Source organism: Coffea arabica, chromosome 2c, assembly GCF_036785885.1.
Source record: "Coffea arabica cultivar ET-39 chromosome 2c, Coffea Arabica ET-39 HiFi, whole genome shotgun sequence".
Classification (NCBI taxonomy): domain Eukaryota; kingdom Viridiplantae; phylum Streptophyta; class Magnoliopsida; order Gentianales; family Rubiaceae; genus Coffea; species Coffea arabica.
The window spans coordinates 13,316,398-13,332,352 of record NC_092312.1 but is presented as its reverse complement, the minus strand read 5'-3'; the positions used below and the strand labels follow the sequence as shown (position 1 = coordinate 13,332,352).

The 15,955-nt window shown below is 36.9% G+C and overlaps 2 protein-coding genes across 3 annotated transcripts; one reads left to right on the top strand and one right to left on the bottom strand.

Moving 5' to 3' along the window:
• The first annotated feature begins 5,969 nt into the window (after positions 1-5,969).
• On the top strand, positions 5,970-8,436 carry LOC140035053 (protein trichome birefringence-like 38). Its single transcript, XM_072074463.1, has 5 exons — positions 5,970-6,611; positions 6,738-6,909; positions 7,332-7,510; positions 7,686-7,844; positions 7,922-8,436. Exons 1-5 carry the CDS (start codon positions 6,310-6,312, stop codon positions 8,205-8,207), a joined length of 1,098 nt encoding a protein of 365 aa, XP_071930564.1. The 5' UTR covers positions 5,970-6,309; the 3' UTR covers positions 8,208-8,436.
• Positions 8,437-8,771: 335 nt separating this feature from the next.
• Positions 8,772-13,534, bottom strand: LOC113731053 (uncharacterized). 2 transcript variants are annotated; one of them, XR_003458476.2, is made up of 5 exons: positions 13,187-13,534; positions 12,298-12,374; positions 10,331-10,442; positions 9,550-9,735; positions 8,772-9,135 (listed from the first exon to the last, which is right to left on the bottom strand). XR_003458476.2 is itself a non-coding variant. In XM_027256089.2 (4 exons), the coding sequence occupies exons 1-4, from the start codon at positions 13,483-13,485 to the stop codon at positions 9,606-9,608; spliced, it is 618 nt and encodes a 205-aa protein (XP_027111890.1). In that variant the 5' UTR covers positions 13,486-13,532; the 3' UTR covers positions 8,772-9,605. The 2 variants fall into 2 exon arrangements, 1 of the variants encoding a protein (XP_027111890.1); XM_027256089.2 differs by having other exon boundaries at positions 8,772-9,735; positions 13,187-13,532.
• Positions 13,535-15,955: the final 2,421 nt, after the last annotated feature.

The window sequence follows — 15,955 nt, the reverse complement described above, 5'->3', positions numbered from 1 at the left end:
CATGATTTGACATTTTCGTCCAAATTGCAAGAGAATCGTGTTATGATTTTTGAAAGCATAAAAGAGTTATGTTAATTTACCTATTTTTATGGATTTCAAGAGATATGCTTGTCATGGCTAAAAGTTTTGGGCAATCCTCCAAGGAATTGAAGTCCTGCATGCCGAAAAGTTGAAGTGAATATCAAGTCATCACATGCATGGAGCCAACTTTCCTAACTCTATCAATTTCGTAGCGTAATTCTTAGTGTTATGAGATTGAAATCTAAGGATTTGTTTGATAACTCTACTTACTACCAAATATTAATTCATTTAAAACTTTTTGAATTCAATATATTTGATAACAGAAATGCTTATTACTTAATGTATCAAGCACTGCTTAATTTGTTTACAAAGTTTTTAGCGAAAATTTTTCATTAAATTTTCTGAATTGACTACACATACTTTAGCTCTCAAACATATAACACGCTCTCAAACATACTCTAATAGTACAGAATACAGATTTTTCTCTTTCTGTTCACACACACGCATGCAAATATACACTTTCCTACATAAATATGCACATTTAAACACCACATACAAATTATTTCATTATCTTCCATTTCTCTCACTTATATACATGCTTTTCTTTCTCTCTAAATACACAAATAAACGTAATTTTTTTAAACAAAATAAAAAAAAATAATTTTATGATATTTCAGTTCAGCACTATGATTCAGTTAACTATCAAACATGTATAATTTGATCAATTCAACAAACACTTTCAACACTTAATTTTCTGATTTCAAATTTCGGATCTCAATCTTATCAAACAGACCCAATACAAACTTGAATTCGGAAGTGCTGGTTGCTCATCAAGGCAGTCACTGACCAGCCCTTCGTAGTATCGAAAAAGGTTCATGCAACGGAAATTTGGTTACTTCAAAAGTAAAAGAGGCGGTATAAGATTAACTGTCAAACAGATATGAATAGTTAGCAAATCAGAGAATCTCCATTTCAGAACGTGGTAATTACCTACCACATTTTTTTTTTTAACACCTTTATTTAGAATCATGATATACTAGTAAAATTAGAATATGGAGTTAGAACATGAAAATCACCAATCTTGATTGTTTTTGCCTATGAATCTCCCAACCTCTTTGCTTAAAAAGTGTGCCACTGAGATCCATTATTGCACATAGGAAATTGCTGTATGGATCCAATCCATTAGTGTATCAAATGCTTGTTTTGGGGAGTAGTGTATTTCTTTAAAGAGCACAATTCATGATATGGTTTGTACATTGCCGTAACAATTGAAATTATTGTTCTTTTATGTACACATATCACGCGCCACCAGCCGCTCAAGTTGGCGTCCACCCCCGCCTCCCGCCCCACCTACAGCCCACTGTCTAGAGTAACCACCTTGACCTTAGCCCATTTTGGATTCAGTATGCTCTCCACCAATGGATGTCTCTCTGCTTACACTACCACATTGCCCAGTTCTGGTCCAGCCAACATCCCATTACTGTTTTTTTTTTTTTTTGGAAAAAAATTTAGGTGGATTTGGCCATGGTTCGGCCATTACTACAGAGTAGAACATACTTTTAGAACTATAGATCGTTTACAAAAATTTTTATACACTGAAATTATAGATCATTTACAGGAATTCTTATAGATCGTTCATTAATACAGTCTTTATATCGATGATAAAATTTGAACGCACGATCTTTAATGAATAAGTAATCCGTTCTTATCATTGGAATCAACTTGTATTTACAGCTAAGATCGCAATATGGAGTTGATACACAACCGTACTCCACCCAAAACCATGAACTATTGGGGCCTTGAGAAAGTTCTTGAATTCGTTTGCGATATTGGTGCGAGACATTTGGAAGCTGAAGCGGATTCTCAAATGAGCGTTCATACAATAGATCATGCAATCGAGGAGCCTCAATACTACTATACAATTTGATTTGGCCGAAACTGGGAATGCTTTAGAACCCACGTTTTCTCGGGAAGGTAATTCATGTGCTAATATTCCATTAAAGCATAATTTCCTTTACTGGTAATAAAAAGCATAGTTTCAATTTGCAAAAAGGATTGCATCTTCTTCTTTCAAGTTTCAACTCACCACACATATAGTTAAACGATGTTTAGTTGAAGATTTAATGGGTATAATCCATAATAGAACTATGGTAATTTGGCTTCGGCCTCTGACTGACCTAAAAAAATAATTATAAACTATACAATAGGATGAATTATCTAGTGTTATTTGCCATAATTACAGAACTTAAACTATACAATAGGATGAATTACCTGGTGTTATTTGCCATGATTATAGAACTTACTTCTTAGCTTTCCAATTTTTTCTGTAGTATTTTCTCAAAATCCGTATGAAACTGCAAAATATATTCCAAGGCAAATTAGTTTCTTCATAAATAATAATACCAAAGTCTTCCCAATATTACACATAAAACTACATTTGTGAGGTTATCCATAATATGGTGAAAAGATTAAATTTTCCTATATTGTGACCCTAATGTTTTTTTTTTTTTTATATTGATGGCCTAGATTTATGACATACGACTGTAGTCAAATTTGAAATCTTTTTTTTTTTTTTTACGTATGTGGCATTTACATCCTGATTTACTAAAGTTAAAAAAAAAAAAAAAAATCTTTCCATTAAAAGTGTAGTAAACATTAATTCCGTGTAAATCCAAACACAATTTACTCAAATACTACGCATTTTTCATGAAAACCTAACATGAGGTGGGTGAAACGATCAAAAACAAAAGAAATGTATATAACTACGACAATCTTTTTGGAAGTCATAATCAGCGTCCAATATAAATTGAATTATCTAAACCCATTATTCAAGTGGTGGAGCTCAAGAGAAGATATTTGGAGGCCAAACTAATGTTACTGTCCACCGAAAAAGATTTTTTTTTAAATAAATTTTCCACTGGACAAAAATTGGAAAGCAAAGCACACAAGAATGATATAATCATGCAGAAACCATAGTTTGAAAGAGACTGCAAGTTGAGGCAATCCAGTTCTTCATCATTAAAACCAGAAAAAGAGTGAAAATGAGAATTTCATAATGCGGCTTGACTTGCTATTACCATAGCTGCCAATGTAAATGTGCTAATTATTTCATTGAAACCATCATTTTGTCATGCAATGATGACAATTATTGACACTCTAAAAAAAAGTTTCCAGCCCAAAGTTGACACCCAATTTGTCTAAGAAAACTTCAAGCTTCTCCAAATTGGAATTAAGGGAATTGAAACAAAAATAGAGCTGTTCCCTCAGGATTATGAGTTAGTTAGTTGAATGAAGCTCTATGTGGGGCGATTCCAATCAATTGAAGTTGATTAAAATGACCTCATACGCCTAATTATAAGCCTTAGCCATGTAGGTACCAATAATTGGCAATAATGAGCAATCAACTATTAACTTAAGACTCTCTATAGCCTCTTTTTTTTTTTTTTTTCCCAGAAGATTACATGCGCATAGAGGTGAGATCAATTAACCTCCAAGGGCTTTTGCAATCAATTAGCCTCGATCTAATTTTAATAATCGAGCTCAATTGACTTCAGCAAATGAACACTATATATAACTCGTTTTGATATGTGTTATATCCATATAAATACAAAAAAAAAAAAGTACTAAAATTCATATAGTTTATAACTCTTAATTTTGTCGTACAAGTCATTAACGCATAACTCAAAAGGAAAAAGAAATCCTTACTTGGCTCGCAAGGTCACGGGACTACTTTTTCTATTCAATAAGAAACTTCAAGATCCACTTGCTATATTAATCCAGTATTGTTGAGGACAATCAAATCAAAACTAAAGGTATCAAGCAGCAAAGTGTTGAGCCTTCTAATCCACTCATTTTTTGACAACCGAATCCACTCATTTTTTGACAACCCTCCTCGAGCAACCACCATTTCTTAATCATGTGACTTCTATTCTACTCTAGAATGCGGCTAATACATGTACGTCTAAAAGAGAGGAGGACCACAGCAGGCCCCATAGCAAAAACCACTAAGTTGCCATGAAACGGAGAATGCCAAGAATGAGTTTAATTAGAGGTGGTTTGCACTTGGAGGGACACAAGAAGACATCGACGACAATATATCGAGGCATGCATCCATTTCTCAGTCATTTGATGTTTGTTTGGTTCGTCTGAATTCCATGAAGGGGTGGATGATCAGTGATGACCTCTTGGAGTGTGCAGATTAGTTCTTCCAATTCCAAACGTGCTTATGCTATCATGGTCCTGTAGTGACAGTGATTTCCCATTCACTATCATCTTCAGAGGAAAATGCGCCATTGAAAATTCAATATCGTGGATTTATCTATCCGGATATGTATGTTTGGGTGAATTGTGATGATGGGCTTAAGATGGAGGCAACTTTTTTGGAAATGAGGATCATATAGGTTGCACGCAAGATTTGATCACATAGGAGTGGGAATGTTCGATGGGGTAGATTTGCTTTGGATTTTTAGGTAGTGCGAGACATTAGAGAAGTGATGATGGAGGTGATCAGCCACAAAGTTTGTATCATGGGAAGCCAGGGAGGGAGGCAGAGGTGTGTGTAAGGTTGGAGGCGGTGGCTTTCTTTTTTTTTTTTTACAAAGAAAAAAGGTTTTTAGCAGGAAAAAAGATGAAATTTTAAAAATAGAGAGAAGAAAGAGAAATTAAAATCTACGACATCTAAGTTCTTGAGTTTTAATTTCAATCATTAGAACAAAATCTCATCAATAACGGCGATGATTGCAAAAAAATGTTCCTCAATTAACAACTTTGTCCCTTTTAAGTTTTTAGACACGAAGAGTAGTGTTGTACAATTTTTTTATTATCGGGGCAGCATCCTACAAATGTATAAATTACGGGAGGTAGGTTTAAATTTTCAAACGCAGAGATCAGAGTCAACAAGTGTCAAATCGAAAAGCCACATTAGTGGTTTCTGATTTCCCTAACAAACTTACACCCGTGATCCATCCCCCAAAAAAAAAAAATACTTACCCCCGTGATACTAAACTCCTCCACTGTGACTAATTGTCTAATGACTGTGCGTTGAATTTTATTTCCAAGTTGTACGGGAGATGTAGCTTAGAAAATGAAATAATGAAAAATCTCTTCCCCCTCAAGCCTCCCATAGTTCTATGTTTCCCTGATTAATTATGATCTATTTCAAGAAAGACAAAGAAGAAGGGTTAATTTCATTTTGTACCTTTAAATTACACCTCAATTTTCACTTGATCCTTTAATTTAGTCTGCAAAATTTTGCTCTCTGAAGTTTTAAACTCGTTCCACTTTAGTCCAATCATTAACAAAATGCACAAAAAAAAAAAAAAACTGACATTGTAATTTCTAGCTACTCCCCATATCCTTGGCACTAAAATTAGAATATTTTATATTTCATTAATGTTGGACTAAAGCAAATTGAATTTAAAATTTCAGGGAAAAAAGCGTCCCAATTTTAACTTAGGGATCAAGTGAGAAATAAAGTATTGTTTAAAACAAAATAAGGGTGTAAAATTAATTAACCAAAATAAGAATAAGTACATGAATGACTTGGAAGGAGAGGTGGGTTGGGTAATATAAAAGGAGTGAGTATAAGTGAGAAGTTCTTAATTCGAAACCTCTCACTTGTAATAAAAAAAAAAATTAGATGCATGAATTTAAGCAAGTAACTTGAACTACTATTTTGTTTAACAAAATTTACGACTAATTTGAGTGCATGAATGGCTTTTAGAAAGTAATTTACTTTACCTATTTTTATTTCGTAAGCAAATGAAACTGTATTTACTACTTAGATACTAGCATACTCTATTGCATGCATGACTTCAATTTAGAAATTAATTTAATCATATATATATATACATATACATATATATATATATTGGTAAGTTATAAATAAACAATATTTGCAATTGCCGATTCAAGATTTTGAGCAGTATTGACACTATTACCATAAATAAACACTCTTTCCGAGTCAATCCAAAAAAACCCAACTCATGTAAGCGTGAGATACAGAAATCAATCCGCCTTCTACCACCTCTTGACCGTCTGATACCCCGAACCAAAAACCTCCAAATTCCCAACCTCACCATTGCTTATGTACCTGTCCGTTTCTTATCGTACGCAGAGATAAATATATCCCCCCTTGCCTGGTCAAGAGGACATCTTGCTCATTGCCAAAAAGAAAAATACTACAAAAAAGAGAGTACAGCTTGTTAGCCTTTACAATTTCGTCTCTACCTTTTGAACTTTTGGGTACCGAAATCCAAGAGGGATTTTTGGTACAAGAACCCGTGAACCATGGTTGTTTTTCATCAATCAATACTGTTGTTTGCTTCTGCTATTGTGTTATTTGCAGTGCAGCATGCAAACTCATCATCAGTTGAGACAGTGCATTATAATGTGACTGGATACAGAGGTCGACACCTGGGCGGTGGATGCAACTTGTTCCAAGGAAAATGGGTCGTCGATAGCTCTTTTCCTCCTTATGAATCCTCAGGATGTCCCTTCATTGACTATGAATTTGATTGCCAAAAATATGGCCGCCCAGACAAACAGTACCTCAAGTATGCTTGGAAACCTGACTCTTGCAACTTGCCCAGGTATCGAATGCACCTTCCCTTTTCACTTGTATTCAAAGCCAAGAATTAAAGATTCTACGCAATTTTCTTTTTTAAATTTTCAATGATTGTTTACATATTTTTTTTTTCTCTTTTTTGGGTCAAAAGGTTTGATGGCTTGGACTTTTTGAAGAGGTGGAAAGGGAAGAAGATAATGTTTGTCGGAGATTCTTTGAGCTTGAACCAGTGGCAATCTTTCCTGTGTTTGATTCATGCGTCGGTGCCAAGTGCTAACACCAATCTTGTGAGGAAGGAGATCCTCTCTTATGCGACTTTTCAGGTAATTATTATATGTAGTTCTCTTTTATTCTTTTTTTTTTTATTCCCTTTTGTTGTTTTTCTTGGGAGAGGCCAATTATTCCTCTGAAACATCCAAAACGGGGTGGCGTTTTCGTATCTTTGCTAAAGCCTAAACGTTTGGCTTTACTAGTTGTCGGGAACAAACATTTGGTACAATTTTGTTGTGTTTTACCATTTCCTATACTTGATAAATTCAATGTACAGCCAACATTATGACTACTACGTAAGCTCTTTCTTCAGTTTGCACCATTACAAAGGATTATGTTTCTTCAATTCTATGAAAAAAATTCCATCTCTCATGGCACTTGATACTGCTGCTACCAAGTTGTTTATCCAATAGCTCACAAATTACTGCACATCTGATTAAAATGTTGGTCTAATTTTATTGACAATGTCTTGTAGGACTATGATGTAACCATCTATCTTTACCATTCAACATACTTGGTGGATATAGCACAAGAAAATATTGGCCGGGTACTGAAATTGGACTCCATTGATCGAGGCAATGATGCATGGAAAGGAATGGATGCTTTGGTTTTCAACACCTGGCATTGGTGGCTCCATAGGGGAGATTCTCAGCCGTAAGAATCAGCATATTCCATTTTCTGTAACTTTGAGGCATTCCATTTTTACTCCATCTTCCCTTAAAAGTATCAATTCATGTAGATGGGCTCAAGCGGGGGAATCCTCTTTTGGCCAGAAAAGAAAGAAAGATGTACTTTTTCACATGATTATCATATTTTGTGCTTTTTGCAGATGGGATTATGTGCAAGATGGTTCCACTGTCTCGAAAGATATGGACCGTCTAGTGGCATTTTCCAAAGGCTTGTCGACTTGGGCACAATGGGTTAATCAGAATGTCGACTCTTCTAAGACCAAGGTCTTTTTCCAGGGGATCTCTCCCTCACATTACGAGTAAGTAACAGATGAACCTCCGGCTAGAAAAATCCATCTCTGGAAACTAAGTCTACTTTCTTTTTACCGTAAAACAGTGGCAAGGAGTGGGGTTCAGATTCCAAGAGTTGCTATGGAGAGCAAGAGCCACTACAAGGGTCAAGATATCCAGCAGGATTACCCCCGGCTGTGGACGTGGTTAAAAAGACCCTAAGCAGCATGCAGAAACCAGTTGTGCTGCTTGATATTACAACACTCTCACAACTGAGAAAAGATGCTCATCCGTCGGGTTACGGTGGTTCGAAATCGGGTAATGACTGCAGCCATTGGTGCCTTCCTGGGGTGCCTGATACTTGGAACCAGCTCCTCTATGCTTTGCTTTAGCTCTCGCAGGAATGATCTGCATGACCTGTATTCGTGGAAACAATCAAGGCTGCAGATTTACTTGTCCTATCATTAAATCTACGTAGAAAGGAATAAGACAGAGAAAATCATGCTTTTGGAATTACAAATGTAAACATATACAAGGCTGCTTCCGTTAGGAATCAACTCACGCTTGAATACTTGTACAAGTACAGCCAAGAATGCAGTCTATTTGTTATTTGCACCTCTATTCTGTTCTTAGCCCATGCCTCAAGTGAACAACAACATTCCTTTTTCACAAAGCCAAGTTGCTCGGCAATTCAATTAAACAAGAGATTCTTCATTAAGAGCAATACGGTAGGTGGATGCATGCTGCAGAGAGTGAAAACCAGAGAAGAAAAATGGGCTCTGTCTCAAGATAGCGTCTCAGTATAGCAAGCACCAACACAACCTCTCAACTACTGACATTTCATTTACCATGTAAAGTCAGTCAAAGATACGAGTAATTCGTTAGGCCCCTCATAATTATAGCTCAAATTCTACTACCAAACGAGAAAAGAAAAGCAAAGATAAAGGCTCAGGACGTGCAAAGGTAACCAATTGGCGGACTTTGGCAAAGAGAAATCTGTCTCAACCGGAAAAGTAGAGACAAAAGAGAGTACAAAAACTTAATCCTGTATACACCTCATGATCAAGTATCTTTCACGTGTTAGTAACACAAATGCAAGCAACCAGGTAGAGATGACCCCAATCATGATGTCGGCATATGAGAAAATTCTGATCCTCATCTTCTTTTGCCCTTACTCCCTCAAGTCTTGCTTTTAGCATGCATTGGGATCGGCGGATCATAGCAGCAAGTCAGCAAAGAATACTATTTTTGTCATGCTAGATGCGGTGGCGGTAGCGGGATCGGCAGATCATAGCAGCAAGAAATGCTGTTTTTGTCATGCTGGATGCAGCAGCGGTGGCGGAGGCGGTAGGTAGCGGTGGTGGTAGCGGTGGCGGTGGCGGTAGCGGTAGCCGTGTCGGTAGTTTGACATGCAGAAAATGCCAGAGAAGACATCACGAAAAACAGCATCATTGGTATCGGCATATTTATCAATCTCAGACAACATGTGGTAAAATTCAAACATCTCAAGGTCTATAAAAAGACAAGCAACACAACCACAACAAACAAAGGCATATTAGCAAATCTAAGCAAGACAGACATGTCGTGTTTGTCCACACACATCTCTGTGTGAGTCAGCAAGAAAAAACAAACAAATCCACTATTTTGAATCATTTTGTGCCTATTACGTTATCTGGAAAAAGAACCATCTATCCTACGCAGTTCTGGTAAGCCATCAAGGTGAAAGTGATATACTTGGTAATGAGGACAAAGGGATAAAGCTGACATCTTTAGACAGTCACGAAAACAACTCAATAGCCAACGTAAACAGCAGCATTCACAATGTAGCAGTCATCATTCTTATCACCCATTTCTTCTACGTGCACACCACTTGAGCATATCAGCCCACCATCCACGACTTCAACGCTCAAGATGCTTCCACTGTCAAAGAGACAAAAAGACAGCCATGAGTCGCAGAGAAAGAACATTTTTTGAGGCAATTAAAAGAAAAGGTTGAATTTTCTCCCAGTTCCCCTTCCCCCCACCTACTGTCCTTCTCGAGCTGAAAACCAACCCCCAGTAACAACAATAAGGAGAAAGAAGAAAAGTAACAACATGAAATCTAACACTTTCAGAGTTACCGAAAAGTTGGGAAATAGAAAGAAGCTTCTATATAAGACCCTGTATTCTTGAGAAAACTCCAGGACAAAAAGAACTTTTTCTTTGAAAAGATGGTAATACTTTTGTTAATTATGCATCATTGTTACTAAAAACTATAAGAGAATGCCATACAACAAGAAGAACAATAGACACACAGCTTGATATATCAGCAAAATTGACATATAATGGGATTTATCTAGGATATCTTAATTACAAGTTAAGAATAACCTAAGACAGAAATGGACAACATGACAGTACCTCAGCGATAAGAATCTGATGCAAACTTCATAAAGAAATTATGCTAAGCTCCAATACGTATTTGAGAATCAGAAGGTTGGGTTTATACACAGTACTGAAAAGAGTGCATTATACTCACTAAGGGAAAACAGACTTGACTTTCTCAATTTCCAGGGAATTCTGGAGAGGTCGAGGAACTCCCAATTTGATCTGTAGTTTCATCTCATTAAATGAAACACCAGGTATAGAACCTGCAATAAGCAAAGCATTCTACTACATAAGTTACTACTTACAACAATAAACATTCAATTTAAAGGCTTACAAATGACAACATAATGCCGCACTAAAAAAAGACCAACAACAGAATATCCAAATTAGGAGAAAAAAACAAGCCATAGTTTGACCTAGACAAAGCAAACCGTTTGCAACTAAAATATTTGAAGTGCATTTCCTTGTTGTCATAAATGCAGAATTACATTTTCTTCACATTGTTAATTTTTTCTCTTTGAATATTCTTAATATGGCTCAGCATAGAGCTTCTGGCTGGCACAAATAGATACCAACAGTTTCTAAAGTTAATAATCAAAGAGTGCAAGCTTCAAATTTGAGAGAGAGAAGAGAATCAAATATAGGATTTTTTCTTTATAAACAGATAAATATAGAAAGGTATCCGTGCAAGCACAAGGTTGCCGCAAAATGGTTTGCATCTCAAGATTTGCACACGCAAAGCTATGACAAAAGCTGAATCAAATGTTCTGCTTAACTTTAAAAACAACAAAGGGTTCAAATACATGTTTCAATTACTCATTCTAATTGGCAGCAACTAGAAAAACCCAATTGTACAACCAAGACAATTGAGGAACCAAAGATTTGAAAAAAACCAACATAGATTTCAGAATTCAAAAACCTGCACGGAACATCTGAGCTACTGCTTTGATGTTCTATTCTCTATCCTTTTGTCTATACCTTGTTTCTTCTTTCAAACAACAATAGAGGTTCAGCCAATGAATCCTGACCTTTCTAGTCTTTCAACACATTACACAAGGAATGTGCAGCGCCATCAAGATATCTAATCGTGGTAAAGAAGGAATGCATGGTTAAGTCAGCTGTTTATGATAAGAATACTATTATAATCAATACATACATCACGAAGAAAGCCGAGTAATAGAAATCACAGTACAACTGAATATGTGCTTGTTACTCATGGTATCTAAATAAAAGACACTATCGTTTTTGAAGCAGTTAAAAGGTACCTTGAAACCCAAGCTTGCTTATCAAAAGAGGACAAACAGCACTGGGGGTGAGGATAGGAAACAGAAAGCGAGCATGAAAACAAGTTTGGCAATTGATGGTCTTAAATTGGGCATTGATAGGTAATAATATCCTAGTTGTTCAGAGAAAAAGGGAAGCTACAGTGCTCAGTTCAGTGAGAAAGGCAGAAGGCATCTTCTAAGAAATGTTTGACTCTTGAAACGTTTTCACCCTAGTTATTCCAATGAAATACTTCTATCTGCTCAGAGTCTGAGTGGACTCTGCAATTTGGTAGCAAGCAGACTAAAATTCCAGATTCAGATAAGAATATTTCATCTTAAAATGTTATAGGATGCATAGTATCCAAGATTAAGAGCCAGAAACAAATATAGGCAGTCCCTCTGGCTAACAATTATCAAAACATTGGCTTTGAGTTAAAGAATAAATGGCCAGAGGACCCTCATTCATATCTTAGTCCCTGCAGCAACAAGCCTCGATCTCCAAATCGCAAAGACACTCAAGAAAAGGTAGGGGAAGTATTCTAGTTATGTTTCTTTCTAAGTTCAAAGATGTTCTACTTGAATTGCTAGCATTCTGGGGTAATCAGGCATACATTCTTTCTGAATAATGAAGCAGTAAATCCAACCCCACATGTGAATTCATAAATTAAGTTGGAGCAATGAAAACCAACAATTATTCCTCGATCAATAAGCACAACAAAAAGTGTTCACATATGACCTTGTAATTTTCAGATAGTTGCATATATTGCTTCCATACATAATAATAGATGAATAAATCATCAGAAACTTATGAACAGATTAACACTTTAGTTAATAATAACAAGGTGACAATTACCTCTCCTGAAGGCAGGAATGGAGTTGGAAGAGATAGCATCCCTACAAGCTCGCATGGCAGCTGAAGTAATATCTTGCCTGTTCATCCATTTGTTTAAACTGGATTCAGTCCAAAATCCCATTCTACTCAAACCAACATGCACATTAGCTTATTACTGCATATCATATGGTCCAGTCCAAAATCCACGAAATTCATCTAAACTATTGACCTGCCTGTTCATTCACTCATTTCCAATATGCTTAATCCAAGATCCTTTTTTTGTTTTAACGAAAAAACATACAGCAAACAAACTGCTCTGTATAATAGGGCTCAGGCCAAAGTCCCATCTCTTTGTATTCTTAAGAAATCACTAGCAAGCTACGTCTTACCTTTCCATTCTCTAATTTCAGCTAAAACTACATCCAAAATCCCGCTTTTATGCAATGGGCTATATACTTGAATTTTGAAACTTGTGTTGAAATTTTGAAAACAATATATTATTTCTAGTTTTAATTTGTTATTCCCAAACCAGGAAAATTTGTGAAAAATCCCCTCTAAAGTTTTAATGTCATAGAGGTCGACTTTAAAGTCAAATCTCTCAGAGATCGCTTTCTTCTTCCTTTCCTGTTTCTGCTCTCTCTCTTCTTCCGCTTATTTGACTCTTTATTCTTTTTCTCCCCATATTCCCTCACTCATTTTTCACTCTTCCCTCTCCTTCTCCATCAATTTCCCATACACATACGACTCCCAAGAAAGTATCAATTCCACATGACAACGTATGGAGAACCACAGTTATTCTATATATCCACTTCCCAATTTCTTTAACACTTGAAAAAAAACTCAGATATCGAAAAAGATTGAATATCGAAACAAAAAGGTGGTAAGGGGATTGAAAAAGAATAGAAAGTACCCATGTTGATCATATCCAACACCCATTTCAACGAACAACAGCTTCATTGAAGGGGAGGGAACAGTTTCACTAGCCATGCTTGTTTTGGGTTGCGATGGTGGTGGAGCTGCTGGTGGTGATGATCTTGAAATTGAAGCCGTGAGAACCAGGTGGAGGACACGGCGAGGCGGAGAAGAGGACTGTTTGGTAGGCGTCTTGTGTGTGAATCCAAGAAAAGGGTTAGAATTGCGGGTTGCAGAAGAAGAATGAAGAAGTTTAGCAGTGGAGGTGGCAGTGAAAGAAGTAGAAGCAATCATCATTTTGTTTCTTAGCTTCTTGATCTTGCTTCCATTGGGCACTAATAGCTGTAGTTTATTGCCAAAATAACTCTTCTTTTAAAATATATATCCAAAGTAATCTAATTTTAAAATTTATTATCTTTATAATTCTTTTTTTTTTTTCATATAGGTTGCATAATTGTGGTAAGATAGAGATAGAGGCACATAAATATTGGAAATAAATTCAATTGGATGAGGAATTTGACCAAGGAAATTCACATAAATATTGCTTAAAAGCTATTTAAATTTATAATTCATCCATTATCAAAAATCAAAACACGCTTTGAACCTGACAATAATTTGTGATTTATAAATTTAAATGTCTTCTTAAATAAACAATTAGAAAGATTTGGGAGGATTTCAAATTTTTTGTCAAAATTTTCAATACAAACGTGTGACGACCCCGCTTTTCCTAAGGGCGAACCCAAGGGTATCGGCGGGCCGCCTGCCTAACTCGCGCCAGGACTCAAAACTTAACGCAATAAAACTAGATAAATCGAAAGATCACTATATACAATATATACAATCCCAAAAGTTATATTTACATCTTCAAAAGTCTCGAGTCAAACCACTCTAATACACTATAACCACCACCAGCAGAAGATAGACCCTAAGAAGGGTTCTTATACAAACCACAAAAACAAAAACAAACATTCTAACTGTTCAACTAATACAAGTCAATCTAACTATACTAGTGTACGAGCCAAAACTCCCCGCGTCGGCCCCTGCTAAGGAAAACAAAAGCAATGAGGTAAGCTATATGCTTAGTAAGTAAACAGGGGCAAAAGCGTAAATTTCACGTAACAACAGTGACATAGTAAGAGTAAAGCAAAAGCAGAAAAATAACATCACATAATAAGGATACAGGTGGCTCCAAAACCAATTCGTATGCCATGCGTGATCTCCTGCCGACACTCCGTCGACCACACTTAATGGTCCGTAGAACTTCACTTGTACACCCACCGACACCTTATCACCCTCACTGGCCAGTCACCTCACAAATTTGCCCGGGCGAACGAAATCACAAACTTGAGCTTGAGTCACAAGCTCGGGTCACAAACTTGGTCCACATACTCGGTGAACCGGATTCACAAACTTGGTGACCTCCAACCAGGTTGGACTGACTTCGACCAAGCCCTAACCGGCTCGAATAGTCCATCTAGGTCAAGAGCTCGCCCCAAACTCACAAACTTCACAAAATTATTCAAAATCACCCCGAGCCACAAGCTCAAGGGTTTTAGTTCCAAAATGATTCACATACATATGTCATGTACAAATATGAGCGTAAATTCGGGTTTAGAGCGAGTGCGATAAAGTACACCCTCGCCTAAGTACCCTCTTCATACATGTCGAAACACATAAGCAACTAACACATAAAAGCGGCCTGAATACTTACTCAAAATACAAAAGTAGTACAAAAGCAAAATTGCTTCGCGCATGTTTCGCTAGTAGTGAGCCCCACCGGCTCCGCCTAACTCACCACTGTCTGAAATAGAAGATTGTGTCATAATATATCACAAACGGCCACTAACGTACTTAAAACAAGCCGAACGACAAAATTGGCACGCGCAAGTGCAGAAACGGCAAAAAGGGGCACACGCGTATGCGCGGAACGGCAAACGGGACGGCCAAATCTGCCATCTCAAACCGTTTTGGTCAAAAGTTAGGCTAAAAATGTTGGATCAAAGTGAACAAGATACCGTTTCGAAGCTATGAGATAGAGCTACAATTTTCATGAAGACACCTTAATCTAGATCTGAATCAAAGCAGGCCGAAATCGTGGAAGACGGTACCAGAAGTTTACGTCTTAGGGTGACGAACAGGGTTTTTGCTAGACCATAACTCCCAGCTCACAACTCCAAATCAGAAAATTCCAAAGGCATTAGAAAGCTGAGACATAAGGTAAAACTTTGATGTTTTGGCCAAGACCTGAATCCACTCAAAACAGAACGAAAATCGAGTGCCAAAGTACCCGTCAGAACTGTCCAGATACAAGGCAGTTCTGACGATCACTTTTATTTCGGTCATAACAGGAGCTACGGAACTTGGATTTCGACGCACTCTATACCATTTCGAAGCTGAGACCACGATCTAAATTTCTTATGAAGGGATCAGCACCCAATTCGCAAGGTATCAAAACGGAAAAACCCACGGTCAGAAGCTGAAATTCCAAACGTACACCAAGTAATGTCTAAAACAACAGGCCTGAGGTTTTTGTCCATAACTCAGAGTACACTAATCCATTTGACCTGAGATTTTACAGGTATATTCAGGACTCAAGGGGCTACAATGTTGAAGAAGACCACTCAATCTAGTTTCGAGTATAACTAGGTCAAAATGCAGTACAAAATCCCAGAACCGCAAACAGGTTCACAAAATGCAGTCTAGCGTAAACATCATAACTTAGCCTACACAAGTCTAAATCCAGAAATTCCAAAGTCATATGAAAGCT

Bases quoted from the DNA above. Each gene is read 5' to 3' on its own strand.
- LOC140035053 (XM_072074463.1), top strand. From the start codon at position 6,310: ATGGTTGTTTTTCATCAATCAATACTGTTGTTTGCTTCTGCTATTGTG. The intron at 6,612-6,737 runs GTATCGAATGCA...TTGGGTCAAAAG, and splicing joins GACTCTTGCAACTTGCCCAG to GTTTGATGGCTTGGACTTTT. The intron at 7,511-7,685 runs GTAAGAATCAGC...TGCTTTTTGCAG, and splicing joins CATAGGGGAGATTCTCAGCC to ATGGGATTATGTGCAAGATG.
- LOC113731053 (XM_027256089.2), bottom strand. From the start codon at position 13,485: ATGATGATTGCTTCTACTTCTTTCACTGCCACCTCCACTGCTAAACTT. The intron at 12,375-13,186 runs GTACTTTCTATT...ATGGATGAACAG, and splicing joins GTTGGATATGATCAACATGG to GCAAGATATTACTTCAGCTG. The intron at 10,443-12,297 runs GTAATTGTCACC...TGCTTATTGCAG, and splicing joins CATTCCTGCCTTCAGGAGAG to GTTCTATACCTGGTGTTTCA.